This window comes from Onychostoma macrolepis, chromosome 17, assembly GCF_012432095.1.
Source record: "Onychostoma macrolepis isolate SWU-2019 chromosome 17, ASM1243209v1, whole genome shotgun sequence".
In the NCBI taxonomy this organism is placed as follows: Eukaryota; Metazoa; Chordata; class Actinopteri; order Cypriniformes; family Cyprinidae; genus Onychostoma; species Onychostoma macrolepis.
Window position 1 is genome coordinate 12,845,919 of NC_081171.1, and position 15,025 is coordinate 12,860,943.

General features: G+C 35.7%; 1 protein-coding gene across 5 annotated transcripts; it reads right to left on the reverse strand.

Moving 5' to 3' along the window:
- Window positions 1-1,247: 1,247 nt before the first annotated feature.
- LOC131523604 (tumor necrosis factor receptor superfamily member 6-like) lies at window positions 1,248-12,834 on the reverse strand. Of its 5 annotated transcripts, none has more exons than XM_058750112.1 (8): window positions 12,486-12,834; window positions 12,022-12,118; window positions 11,359-11,487; window positions 7,768-7,882; window positions 7,104-7,180; window positions 6,804-6,919; window positions 6,660-6,678; window positions 2,483-2,617 (listed from the first exon to the last, which is right to left on the reverse strand). In XM_058750112.1, the coding sequence occupies exons 1-8, from the start codon at window positions 12,522-12,524 to the stop codon at window positions 2,607-2,609; spliced, it is 603 nt and encodes a 200-aa protein (XP_058606095.1). In that variant the 5' UTR covers window positions 12,525-12,834; the 3' UTR covers window positions 2,483-2,606. The 5 variants fall into 5 exon arrangements, with proteins under 5 accessions (XP_058606091.1, XP_058606095.1, XP_058606093.1 ...); XM_058750109.1 differs by lacking the exon at window positions 2,483-2,617 and adding an exon at window positions 2,955-6,317 and having other exon boundaries at window positions 12,486-12,802; XM_058750111.1 differs by lacking the exon at window positions 2,483-2,617 and adding an exon at window positions 2,955-6,317 and having other exon boundaries at window positions 11,359-11,677; window positions 12,022-12,138; window positions 12,486-12,785.
- Between the last annotated feature and the right edge of the window lie 2,191 nt (window positions 12,835-15,025).

Sequence of the window (15,025 nt, forward strand, 5' to 3'; positions counted from 1 at the left end):
TTTTTGGTAAAAACTCAACTTGTCGTGTTTGGAGGAGAAAGAATGCTGAGTTGCATCCAAAGAACACCATACCTACTGTGAAGCATGGGGGTGGAAACATCATGCTTTGGGGCTGTTTTTCTGCAAAGGGACCAGGACGACTGATCCGTGTAAACGAAAGAATGAATGGGGCCATGTATCGTGAGATTTTGAGTGAAAACCTCCTTCCATCAGCAAGGGCATTGAAGATGAAAGCGTGGCTGGGTCTTTCAGCATGACAATGATCCCAAACACACCGCCTGGGCAACGAAGGAGTGGCTTCGTAAGAAGCATTTCAAGGTCCTGGAGTGGCCTAGCCAGTCTCCAGATCTCAACCCCATCGAAAATCTTTGAGGAGTTGAAAGTCCGTGTTGCCCAGCGACAGCCCCAAAACATTACTGCTCTAGAGGAGATCTGCATGGAGGAATGGGCCAAAATACCAGCAACAGTGTGTGAAAACCTTGTGAAGACTTACAGAAAACGTTTGACCTCTGTCATTGCCAACAAAGTGTATATAACAAAGTATTGAGATGACATTTTGTTATTGACCAAATACTTATTTTCCACCATAATTTGCAAATAAATTCTTTAAAAATCCTACAATGTGATTTTCTGGATTTTTTTTTCTCATTTTGTCTCTCATAGTTGAGGTATACCTATGATGAAAATTACAGGCCTCTCTCATCTTTTTAAGTGGGAGAACTTGCACAATTGGTGGCTGACTAAATACTTTTTTGCCCCACTGTATATATATATATAAAATACAGTATTTATTCATCTTTGTTAACATTAGTTTACAGTAAAAATACAGCTGTCAATTTTAGTTCATGTTAGCTCAGTTCCATTAAATATTAACATGCAATGTTGATATTAACTAACTTTGATAAGTGAATGCTTTAAAAGTATTTTATTGTTAATGTTAACTAATGTAATTAACTAATGTTTAAAAATGCAACCTTATAAAGTGTTACCAAACATTTATACTCAGCTCCACTCTCAGTATGAGCTACTATTTACAAAGTCAAACTCTTTTAAACATTTGTTTTGTTGTATGCAGCTGGTTTTGCTGCTAGATCTCTCTATTCATCAGATTAATTGTGTTTAAAGTCAATCAAATCTTTTCCATATCAACAGAAACAGGAAATGAAGTCACAAGCAAAAAACAGATTTAATGAGTTCCATACAACAATTGATTTTATTACAGATCATGAGATGGAAAATTTCTGCATTTTCAAAGTGTCATCATCACACCTTCACACTTATTTATTCACTTTGGAAGAATAAGTGAAATAAAGAGAATATTTACTCATTATTAAGAACTCTCTTTAGAAATTGTGAAATCTCCTCACAGCGAGAGTTTATGCCATTCTCCACAGTTTGTTCAAGAATCATTATGCTTTTCTGTTTGTCCTCTGAAATGTTTTGGATTTCTGCTGCTTTCATGAGAAAGTTGATTGATTTGTCTCTGGACTGTCTGCTCTGATGTAGATGGCACGCATAACTATAGTACAGAAACTGTTGTGTATGAGGAGGGAGATCATCTTTCTCTGACAGGAGCTGCTGGTAAATCTCATTGGCTCTCTTAGTGTTGTGTGCATAACGGTGCAGTGTTGCAAGGGCTAACCATCCTCTGACACAGTCTGGGTAATCTATGACAACCTTCTCAAACATCTTTATGCATTTCTGAGACAAGATCTTCCTTTCCTGGCTGTTTTCCTTCATAGCGAACACTTTCCATTTGTATAAATTTGACAGGATTCTAAAAACTTTAGGGGAAGTGGAAAACGTTTCATGAACCCTTTGTCCCTCTTGAATCGCTCTCTCAATGGAAATGTTCTTAAAATATTGAAGAATATAACCCAAACCCTCCAAGTTTCCTGTGTTAATGGATCTCTCTACTAAACTTTGTACCTCCTCATCATTTTTTTCTGCCTGCACCTCAAACTTTTTTAGTGTATAGAGGGATTGAAGGAACAAATCATTTGGGTCCATATCTGCTGCCGTTTTCACTTTCTGTAGTATTTCATCCTCCAGCTCTGGAGTGAATTCTGACATTATATATGCCCTGCTCATGGCTACGGCAAGACCTTTGTGCCATTCCTTCCTTTCTGGTTCTGCTTTTAAAGCCATCTTAAAATAATCAATTGCCTGACGCTTCTTGGACTTGTTAAACTTCAACAGCGTCCAGCCCTTTTCTCCACTGACTTCAGGGTGTAGAGCACATCCAGGTGGAGCAGGATGCATACGCTGAAGCCTCTCCACCTCTTCTACGTATCCTTTGCTCTTATCCATCTCTCCCATAAGGAAGTAGACCCAAGCCAGGTTAGCTTTGTTGACCTGCAGCCGGACTCCAGCTTCTTCTGTTCCCTGCTCCTGCATCACACTTTCTGCTTTGTGCAGGTACTTCAACGCCTCTGTGTTGAAGCCGAGAGCTTGTTGGATGTAGCCCAGCAGGTCGTAATGGTGGATCAGTCTGATGGACGCCTGCTGCTCCCCATCTTGCATTTTCCTCCTCAACCCCTGGAGCTCATTTCGATATTGCCCCAGATCCCAGGTGAAGTGGCACTCCAGCCTCTTGAGGTTGCTTTTCAGTGGGGAACTGGAGTTACAGAGAAATTAGTCTTATGAGGACATTCACTGCTGACACAACATTTGGATCAGAGGACATTGAGAAATTAATTTGAATGTTGTACAATTAAAAGAAAAAAAAAACAATAAATCCTCAATTAAAGAGAAGTAATCTAGTGATGGTAAATAATCTTAAAAATAAAAGAATTAGGTCTAGAAATTACAGCATAAAATGATTTAAATAAAAAAAAATAAAACATAATATTTGATGGTATCATTGATTAAAATTAAAATTTCCACATTATGAGATTTTGTTCATAAATTAATAAAAAAAAAAAAAAAAACACTCACTCCATCACGATGGGCAGCAGTGATCTGGTTTGGTAGATGTGTTTCTCCAGCAGTAGTGATTTGCACTTTGTATGAGCTCTCTTATGTATTTATAAATGGCAACATTATCTCCAAAACAAGGCCATTTAACACATGGGGTCAAGTTTCTGTTTTTCGCAAGGTTTTGTTTTCATGCAATATCCATGGAACATTTCAGGGTAATTACATGCAATATATATGACTAAGGATGAAACTATTTATGACATGCATTGTTATCATTATAGCTATGTTGTATAGTTATTCTGGTGCAGCTTCACACAATCAACAGGGTTCATGGAAGGAGAAGTCAAAAGTATTTAAAAACAAAACCAGCAACACTTGTGTAGTGGAGAAATCAAACTATACAGAGAATGGAATTGAAAAAATTACTATTTATTTTGCCAACGCTTTTCAGCACACAGGCCTTCATCAGGGCTAATAAATAAATATATTTTATTTAAAAAAATACTTTTGTTATCATTATAGGACAGAAGGTTAATGAGATCTACTAAATGTATAAACACGATCGATATTAGCGTATCAGAAAGCTGAAATAACACTACAGTTGTAAAATTGGAAAATTATTTTGCACTATATGATGGACTAATTAGGAGAATTTGAATCAATTTGGTTGAGTTTGAGCCATTGTGGCTTTGCCACATTTAAAGCCTTAACCAGATAATTTTATTTTGTACAGCAGATGTCCTCAGCAAACAGGGCTGCGATTACTTGAAACATCATCTTTCATTGTTTCAAGTTAAGTGACCCAGCACTTACAACAAAGTTACAATACATTCTGAAAACCTACCTGTGATGAACAGGGTAACATTGTAAGTCATTAAAAATAATATTAAATTACAAGTAAATAAAGTCAGGGTGGAGAGAAAAATATACTGAGAGAAAAGGAAATTTGATGCTTAAATGAGACTGAATAACACTGATTGATTTATTTTGTTTATAGATCAGTCTAAAATGACCCATTTGTTGTTATCATTCTGCCAGCTGTCAGTGAACAAATCTGTGATAGTTTTATCATAAAGCTGAAAAAAAATCACTACATTTGTGAAATTGGATTTTGCACTATATGCTGGACTTGAAGGAATTTGATCGAGTTTGGACCGTTGTGGCTCTGAAAATGTCACAATTCAAAGTCTGACCACATTTTATGTTGTACAGAATTTTATTTGGTAACACTTTATAATAACTGCACGCTATTAATCATTAGTTAATCATTAGTAAATAGTCAATTCATCATTTATAAAGCATTGTTCCAACATTAATAGGCATTAGTAAGCAGTTTATAAATACAGCTATAAATGTTTTGTTCTTGAGCATATCTATAATGTTTAATAATTGTATTTTCATACTTTATTAATGATCAGTTTATAATTTCTAAATTATTACGTTATTTACAAACCAGTTATTTAGGAGTCGTCAGTGGTTCATAAGATTATTTAGAAAGTGTAAGTAAATGATTAATAAACTATTTAAATGTACATTTATGAATCTTTTTATTTAGATACATGATAATAGTTGCTCAGTGGGTTAATAAATGCTTTATTAACACATGTTCCTGCTGTAATTCATGATTAAGTCAGGTAGTTATAAAACATTTAGTAGTTGCCAGCCATCTATTTTTGTGAGCTCATCTAAAGTGAGGACTATTCATACCTCGTAAAGCATTTACAAAGGAGATTTAAAGGCTCATTTATCTTCCAAACAGACAAGTTAAACAAAACACAGAGGGATACAGAACACAGAAATATTTTTTCATGATGCAAAAAGGAAACTGTACAACTGTAAAAGAAAAATTTAAGTGTACAGTTGGACAGTTAAATTTATTTATTTTTTTCATCTTGAAATAAATATTTCTGAGTTCTGTATCCCTCTGTGTTGTTTATTTTTTTCTGTTAGGAAGATAAATGAGCCTTTAAATCTCCTTTGTAATAGATGTTCTTGATTTATACAGTAAGCATAAGGCATTTATAGCTGTATTTATAAACTGCTTACTAATGACTATTAATGTTGGAACAATGCTTTATAAAGGATGAACTGACTATTTACTAATGCTTACCTAATGATTCATAGCGTGCAGTTATTATAAAGTGTTACCTTTTATTTTATTTTGTACAGAAACAGGGCTGCAATTACTTGAAACATTTATTGTTCCAAGTGAAGCGACCCAGCACTTACAGATGGCATTGTAAACAATGATACAATTCATTCTGAAATCCTAAGCAGGATAACATCATAGTAAGAAGACTAAAATTAACATTAAACTAATAACATTAAAGTCAGGATGGAGGTATACTGAGAGAAAAGGAAATTTGACAAAAATAAGATGGAATGATTCTGATTATTTGACTTTGTTTACAGATCAGTCTAAAATTACTTATTTTTAGCTATCATGCTTCCAGCTGTAAATGACCAAATATAGCAAACAATTCATATCTAGAATTTTTGGTTTTGACTGATCAACATCTTTTAGGCAGGTTAAGAAATTCAAATTCTGCTCTTGGTATTTTCAACATATTTTCAAACTCTCTTTGCAGGTCTTCCAGCTAGTTCTATCAAATGTCAGCAGCTAATCCAGAATGTAGTTTTTAACAAGCCGAAAAGAGCGCATGCTACACCTCTGTTCATCAATTTGCACTGGCTACCAATAGCTGCTCACATACATTTCAAGACATTGATGTTTGCCTACAAAATGACCATTGGCTCTGTACCCATTTACCTAAATTCACTAGCCTACTTCAAACTTATGTGCCCTCCAGAAACTGGCATTTTGCAAGTGAATGGCGCATTGTAGTGCAATCCCAAGGAGGCACAAAATCATTTTAACGGACTTTCACCTTAACTGTTCTCTGCTGGTGGAATGACCTGCCCAACTCAATCCGAGCAGCTTCAAGAAACGGCTAAAGACACATCTCTTCCATCTACACTTGATCCTCTAATACCAGAACTCTCCATTCTATCGACTTGTTTTCTTTGTGTGTGCGTATAGGGTTATTTATATTTTTATATATATATATATATATATAAAAAAACTTAACACAAAAATCATTCAGTCTATGGCAGAGCTTTAGGTTGTTTCTCAACAATTTTCTGGATCTCATCTGCTGTTCTTCTTTCCTTCATGTGACGAAGAGTTTTGATGAGAGCTGGGTAGGCTCCATGTAAACCTTGTCTCTGGGACCAAGCTCGCAGAAGTGCGAAGGTCTGTTCCTTTACATCATTACGGTGATTAAGCTCATGTTCCTCAATATCAGTTATACTCATGTCACTGCGCTGGGCAACACGTTTCATCATTTTCCAGCCCAGAATATCAACAATTTCTGATAGGTGAGGATTCAGGTCTATATCTACACAGAAAAGGAAGATAGCACTGATATAAGCTTCTTATCCTGCTATTATTTAAGCACTGGTCTAATGTCCGTATTTTCTCCAGACACTTTCTATCAATAGGGCACAAAATAAGGCATGCATTTATTTTATTTTAAATTGTAGTTCATTTACCAACAAAAAACAGTGCAAAGAGGTGCTAATATTACATATGACATTGTTGGTAATTAGTGAATGAACTGAACATGAATTCAACAAATATTTGACGCAAATAAAAAAAAAAACATTTTAAGGGAGGATACCAACATTTGATTTATTTAAAAAATACTAATATATCAAATATTTCTTACAAGCAAACATACCTTTCAGGGGAAGGTCTTCCTGTATGGGAAAAAGCAAGACAATCCTTAAGTCAAAAGTTTTACAATGCAAAAAAAAAATATTAACATGCAGTTCCACTGTAACACCACAAGGGTGCAATGAAAGCTTAGAACAAGAGAAATTACCTCAGGATTCCCTCCGTTCTTTCTGTCCTTAAAACAAAACTTTTGTTTTCTCCATAGATAATACACCACCACACCAGCCACAAGTATGACTGACACCAAAACAGCTGCAATGATCCCTGAAATAAGCAATCATATTAGTCCACTACCATTACCCGTAGTGTGCTTTGTTTATACTGCACAGGCTTTAGACAACTTTTCTTTCAGTTATTGCTTATTCTGTGTTTGTACACAGAAGTGCTACACAGGCATTTTGACATGTACTGAAATCAGTGATAAAGCAGCCCTTGTGGATAAACGTACCAGCAGGCCCTTTGGGATCATGGCACACAGTGTTGGTGGTTTTTGTGCATGGTTGTTTCACTCCATGTTGCTCACACCTGTTGGGTAAACAATAGGTAAGCAGACAGAAGACGGAATAATACACTGAAAGCCAATATATTACATACTGCATTATAATCACAAATCAGTAGTCTATTTCGTATCCATTTATTTATTTATTTGGTAGGTATCCATGTAATATGATGGATAATGAGTTACCATAAAAATACTGAAACAAACTATTTTGAAATAACAGTTAGCAAACCTGTTTTAAGGGAAATGCTTTGGTCACAAATACTCCATGGAAAAAAAATCTAATATTTAGACCAACTCTAGCAGGGTTATAGTTATTTATTGTTATGTAAAGCAAAAGCATTGCTGTTGTTTCTATTTTGTCTTTTTATCAGAGAGAGAGAGAGAGAGACAAAAAAAAAAACAACTAAAGATAATTTATTTCAAGATCATCTGAAAATCCCCCCCCCCAAACTGAGCCTGCCTTCTGCATAGATTTTATTTGGTTTGAATGGGAGCAACATTAGACGTGCATGCACACAGCTTTTTACAGTAATCTTCATTATAACTTCATAAGCACACAGACATCTGTCATTCTTTCCAGAGAGAAAAGGGCCTTTGACTGACTACATACGTGTCACAGGGATAACACGCCTTGCACAGGTCACCCTTGTCACAGTAATGATTCTCCTTGCACGTGCAGACAGTGTTGTGAAATGATGAACATCTCACCATCGTCTCCATGTTTGCTATTGGAAGGAGAGAATGCAAAAATTGACTTTTAAAAATTAGTTTTGCCTATGCTTCCAATTTAAAACAGTTAAGAATAGAAAATGATTATACATAAAATACAGTGCAATCAGTTCGAACGCAGCACAGTGCTCATTCAACAAATCCACAGCTAAACAGACAAGTTTTGAGTCTAGATTTAAATGTGGCTAATGTTTTAGCACATCTGACCTCTTTTGGAAGCTGGTTCCAACTGCGGGCGGCATAATAGTTAAAAGTGGACTCTCCTTGTTTTGTGTAAACCCTTGGTAATTCTAACTGACTCGATCCTAATGATCTGTTAGGTTTATATTCAGTGAGCATATCTGCAATGCATTTAGGTCCTAGGCCATTGAGTGATTTATAAACGAGTAAAAGTACGGTACTTTAAAGTCAATCCTAAATGTAACTGGAAGCCAGTGTAAGGAGCTGAGGACTGGTGTGATATGCTCAGATTTTCTGGTTCTAGTCAGAATCCTGGCAGCAGCGTTCTGGATGAGGAGATCATTACAATAATCCACCCTGCTTGGTGGCATGAACAAGTTTCTCCAAGTCTGGAATGGAAACAAAACATCTAATTCTTCCAATGTTTTTGAGATTATAGTATGCTGATTTAGTTACTGCTTTGACATGACTACTAAAACTAAGGTCTGTCTCCAGAATCACCCAAAGATGACCCCCAGAGTCAAGGTATGCATTCACATTGAGAACTTCATCTTTGTTTCCAAATGCAATGACTTCAGTTTTCTCCTTGTTTAACTGAAGAAAGTTCTGGCACATCCAACGGTTTATTTCATCAATGCATTGGCAGAGAGAGTCAATGGGGCTATAGTCATTTGGAGATAAGCCTAGGTAAATCTGGGTATCATCAGCATAGCTGTGATAGGCAATTTGGTTCTCTCTCATTATTTGACTTAGTGGGAGCATATACATCCAGTGGTGCAAGAATTGAGCCTTGTGGGATTCCGCATGTCATGGACATCCACTTAAACTTATACTCTCCTATACTCACATAATAACCTCTCCCTTCTAAATATGACCTGAACCATTTGAGTACCATCCTAGAAAGTTTTCCAGTCTAGAAAGTTTCCCAGTCTCTCTAGAAGTATGTTATGATCGACAGTGTCAATTTGTAATACAATTAATTGTAGAATAACCAATTAATAGTTTCCCGCATTTTATATTGTTGTTCGACAATGTTTTTTTGCTTTCCCCCGAAATGCAACAAGTTTTCGGATGGAAGAAGCTCGTTTTATCGCTTTCCTACTGACACGGAGACTCTGGGTTCGGACCATAAGGTAAGCTCGTATGATTATTTCATGTAAACACCACATTTACCGGTTTTACGTGGTTAAAGTGAAACTTTAATGATGTATAGTGCTTAAAGCCACATTAAAATGAAATGTTTGCGGCCACATGAAGCTGTTAGAAAGCATATAGATTGAGGATTTCCTAGAAGCAAGGATAAAATAACATTTTGTGTACCCACCCTAACAAAATTATAGCTGAAATGTGGTACTTTATTCACAAAAATAAGTTTAATTTTACCATATCCCAAAACTCGCTAACTCTGCTGTTATTGAAATGCACTAGAATTTAATTGAATAGTACGTGGGGATACATTTTTAATTATAATATTCATATTAATCAAGAATTTATTGACTTTTAATCACCTTATTTCGAAATGTACAGAAATACGTGCTTTCAAATGTCCTTTAGTTATGATTATTTCATTTATTCACTATACTATTTATTACTAATGTCTCATTTCAGTTTTAGTTTGGCTCTAATTCTGTATTTATTCCAGTTTATATGAAAAGGTTCGTGTAGCGTGGATTAAAATTCATATACAGAGTAAATCCTTTTCACTGAACATGTTAAAAATAAGTTTGAGAAAGTTGTCAGGAGCGTGCTGGTGATGACGTTGAAGGTGAGTGATCGTGGTGGTGTAGTTCGTTTATAGCCTAAGTTTAGCTTTTAAGTTCTGGCGCTTTTATTTAGGCTTCAAAATTCATCAAAGTTATATTATATTGTGAAGATTATCTTGAAAACGTGTAAGTTTCATGAACTGTGATTGAACACAGAGCTTATTTTTTTGCGATAATCCAAAAGACTATGGAAAAATCCTATTGGCTTTTTGTCAAGGGAACCAGCGCGATGCTAACAGCCGATACGCCTACAAAGTGACGTCATTGTTCCCCCACTCTATTGCGGTCGAATCTGTCTGATCTCTGCATAACTAGAAGATGTGCCAATCGTCTTTCTGATATTACTGATCTTCTTAGAAAAGGAGGAAGCAAACTCAATGCATTTGCTGTCGGAAAGCATTTCACTGGGAATCTGACTTGGGGGGTTTGTCAGTCTCTCAACAGTAGCAAAAAGAGTGCGAGTGTTGTTTAAGTTACTGTTTATAAGGTTTAAGAAGAAGGTCTGTCTAGCTGTGGCTACTTCCACATTGAAAGCATTAAGGCTGTCTTTATAGATGCTATAGTGAATTTCGAGTTTTGTCTTCCGCCACATCCGCTCAGATTTTCTGCATTGTCTTTTCGTTCTCTGAACTGCTGTTGATTTTCTCCATGGTGATTTTTGTCTGCCATTCTTCTTGCAGACCCTTGTCGGAGCAATATCATCAATAACATTCTTAACTTTTGAGTTAAAGGAATCAAGGAGAAGATCAACACAGTCTGCAGAAATGCTTGGTGTTAAAGATATAGCCTCCATAAATAGTACACTATTGTTTTCGTTAATGCATCGCTTTCAATATATCAAAAAAAAAAGTGATCAGATAGTGCTACATCCTTAATAACAATGGATGAAATGTTTAGACCTCTACTGATGAGTAAATCTAGAGTGTGTCCATGACTGTGTGTGGGTCCATGCACATGCTGGATCAGGTCAAAAGTGTTTAAAACCGTTATAATTTCTTTTGTAGTTTTGATTTCTGCATTATCTATGTGAATATTAAAATCCCCTGCAATAGCAAAACAGTCAAACTCTGAGGAAATCATTGATAACAGTTCTGTGAACTCTTCAACAAAGGCTGGAGAGTATTTTGGAGGCCTGTAAATAATGATAAACAGAATGCATGGAGCACCTTTCAGCACAATACCTAGATATTCAAAAGACAAGTACTGACCAAATGACACTTGTTTGCATTGATAGACATCTTTAAATAGAGCAGCTACACCTCCACCTCTCTTAACAGTCCTGCAGACACTTGTAAAATTAAAGTTAAGAGGGGCTGTTTCATTGAGGACTGTTGCACTGCAGCTGACTTCTAGCCATGTTTCATTTAGAAACATAAAATCCAGGTTGTTAAAATAAATAAATAAATAATTTATTTTTTAGTGAGCGAGTCTATAAGATAGTATAACAAAAACAAAACAAAAAAACATTGATTTGCAGAAAATCACAATTTAACTGACAAAACTAACAAGGTTCAGATGTTAAGACCTACTATTGGAATCGCAGATTTGACAAGGCTGGCAATTGTGATCGTTGGTCGGGTGATCCATATAGGTGCTATCCTCACACCTCTCACAATGGGTTTCATTTTTGTCTGTGCAGTCATTTGTGACCCGGTAACCTATAACACACAAATACACACATATACCCTCCAGAGCATCCTTTGGTTTCTTCTAAATTAAGATAATTATTGTTGTCTGAAATACTTGATCCTTTTTTGTCACTGAGCATTGAAAAATCTACTGGGTGCCCAACGTTTCTCCGTTTACCCAACACACTGATGAAACGTTACATTCGTGTCTCATATCACTCTGCAGGAATATACAATTTTGAAAAACAAAAATCATGTAGAATAATGTGAAAGAAGCTAAAACACTTCTGTACCAAAATATATTAGGCTATCTAAGTGATCCATAGAAATAACTCGGATTGCAATTACATTAAGTTCATCTGGTTCTAAACCAATAGCCTATTATTTATTTATTTAGGCCTATTTGTTAGGTAGCACGTAATAAGAGGGATCTCCAACCAGAAAAATAAAGCCTGAAAGTAAACCTACCCAAACCCTAACGTTACACTTTTTATGTGAAATAAGAAACGAAGTCCACCTCGCTAACAATACATACTGTGTATGTGTGTATATATTAGATCTTACCTGTCTGACAAAAGCAGCAAATTTTTCCTTCATGCTGGTAAGTCCCTTCCTCACAGGCGCCGCGTCTCGTGCCTTCTTTCAGTCCTGCAGTTAACAGCTGAAACACGGAAAACTGAACTTAACAGATAAAATATGAAATTAAAGTTATGCTTTCTTGTTGCAATTCTGTGAAGCATGCTTTCTCAACCGCAAGATAGGTAAACCGACCATAAACCGCGTCAGAATGTTAAGCGACAAAATGAAATCGAAAGTGAAACGTCTATTTACAAGAAATGTTTAGTAGCCTATGTTTATACCATTTTACACTAAATTGTTTTGAATTCTTTTTAAAATAGCAATCAACAAATATAGTACAATTCCATACATTTCTGTATTCCTGTAGTGATTGTTGTCGATGTAGGCGTTTTCGATATTATATACAGTGTACAGTATTATATACAGTATAACAACAAGGTTTTACTTACCACACAGCACAGAAATACGACGAGATTGTAGGCATACATGTCTGAAGAGTAACAGGTACAAAGACAAGGTTTAGTAGTGATAAGTCCCCAAAACCACCTCGTTAGATTTTCAACAACATTTGGAAGGAAACGGAAGTAAGTTAGGTTGTTAGCTACTTTTGAACCGAATCTTATCAACCGGTCAAACCAAAACCGGTCAATTTTGGTCCAAGCTGTTCTTGAGACAGTAACAGTTCACATACTCATTGAACGGAGTATATAATAGTTGGTTTTAATAAGTAGTATTTATTGTATAGACCTCAAGGAGCGCGTGATTGGCTAAATACGGTATTATGTAGATGAATCAAACGAACCGGTTCACTGAAAACAAACTGTTCAAAAAATACAAAAAGGGCGGACTTTCCCTCGGTGCTACTTCTTAAAGGGATAAGTCACCCAAAAATGAAAATTCTGTCATCAAGTAATTCCAAACCTGTATGAATGTCTTTGTTCTCAAAGGAAGATATTCTGAAGAATGTGGGAAACAGAGCAGTTCTGGGGCACCATTGACTTCCATAGTATTTTTTTTTTCTTACTATGGAAGTCAATGGTGCCCCAAAACAGCCTGGTTACAAACTTTATTCAAAATATCTTCCTTTGTGTTCGGCAGAACAAAGAAATTCATACAGGTTTGGAACTACTTGAGGGTGAGTAAATGACGACAGAATTTTCATTTTTAGGTGAACTATCCCTTTAACACAGCTGTGGTAGTCTAGGGAAATTTATAAAAGGAACCCCTGTGATTGAGCTGTATTAAAATTTTAAAATTTCAAGCAGCATCTGACATGAAAATATGCCATCTTTTCTTAGCCTATTGTTTTTACATCGCGAACGCCAGCAGGGATAATGCTCCGAATGATTGTGAATTAAACATCTCCGATGAAGTTCATTGCAATGGATTTTATCGACTTACAAGAAAGGGAAGGAAAAGGATTTAATTGCGAACAGTTATTGATTTGATGTGATACGCAGTCACGGCATTTGAGTCCTCACGTATAGAAGTGTGCAGCCCCAGACTGATAGCAGTCACTGAGTGAATGATCTGCATTATAAAAAGAAAAGAAAAAAACTTTACGATTAATTATTGTTGCCAAGTTATCTAATCGTTGCTTGCTTACAGTGCTTTGTTATATGGAGCAGTTTGTTAGATCGCGATCTAATTTGTTTGTCTAATGAAGTGCCCACAGATGTATAAAAGTACACAAGTCACACCGTAATTTAAACGCGGCAGACTTTAATGGACAGTAAAACAAAGGCAGAATACTGTATAACTCCAGGCTGGCACAGTATTGACGAACGAATGCAAACAAATGCAGAGAACCGTAACTTAATTTGAGCGTTCAAAAACTAAATCAAAGAGCGGTAACTGATCTGATCCACCTTTTTCTTGTCGTAAAAATAGGCGTGGCCATTTGTAAATTCTATGGGTCTAGCTTCCGGTCTCATCCGCCTCCAGCTATTTTTAGCTGTACAAAACAGTTAATTTTGCTGCTTGATATTGAAAATTTGAGTGTCTTACGATATTATTTTAATGTATTATTTTAATTATGAACACACTGGTAGTGTAAACAGTTTTACCGTTTACTGCACGTTGTTATTCTTCTCGTTATTTATCTATAACCAGTGTTTGGGGTAACGCAATACAAGTAACGCGAGTTAAGTAATCAGATTACTTTTTTTCAAGTAACGCATTACTTTTTCAACTTACAATTTCAAAAAAAGTGACGCCAGTTACTTTGTTTTCCCATTTATTGACTGACAAGTCTCCTGTCCCAATGTTGAGAGAAATTGGAAGCACAGAGGCATTGTATGTGAACATGATGCTACTGAAGTTCTAGACTAAATGTGAACGTGCATTACTTCATCTCACTGACAAAAAAAACAGATTCAGTATTCATCAAAATGAATTAAAACAGTGAAATGCAAACTCAGAATATGACCTGCAATAATTAAATATGTTAAATAACACAAACGTATCTAATCTCATTTTATTAACCAATGTCTTTGCTGCTGACCTTTGATGATCCAGTTCAACCTAATAAGCAAAAATGACATTAGATAAACTAACAATTGTGCTTCATTGTTTTTTTTTAGAGTTGAAGAGTTTTGAACCTTCTTCTCCTGCATTCTGTACAGACGTTAATTTACTTTTCCTTCAGTTTATTTCCTTCGGTTTATTCATTACGGTGTGAAAGGGCTTTTACATTTGCTACAAATAAATATAGAACTTTTTATATTAAAAACAAACAATCAAGCCCTGCTCATATTTAAAAAGTAATGGGAAAGTAACGCAAAAGTAACGTAACACATTACTTTCCATAAAAAGTAACTAAGTAACGTAATTAGTTCCTTTCGCGTCGTGCCTAACAACGCCCCTTAGCTGTTATAAATTCACTGTAAACCATGGCTTGTTGGGGCTTATTGTTTTAATTGACATCTGCAGGTTAAACACAAGCAGTTTTAGTGAACATTATCTTGCCTTCAATACTATAATTATACTT

Excerpts from the sequence above, each read along its gene's own strand:
- LOC131523604 (XM_058750108.1), bottom strand. The coding sequence starts at position 2,523 with ATGCAAGATGGGGAGCAGCAGGCGTCCATCAGACTGATCCACCATTAC.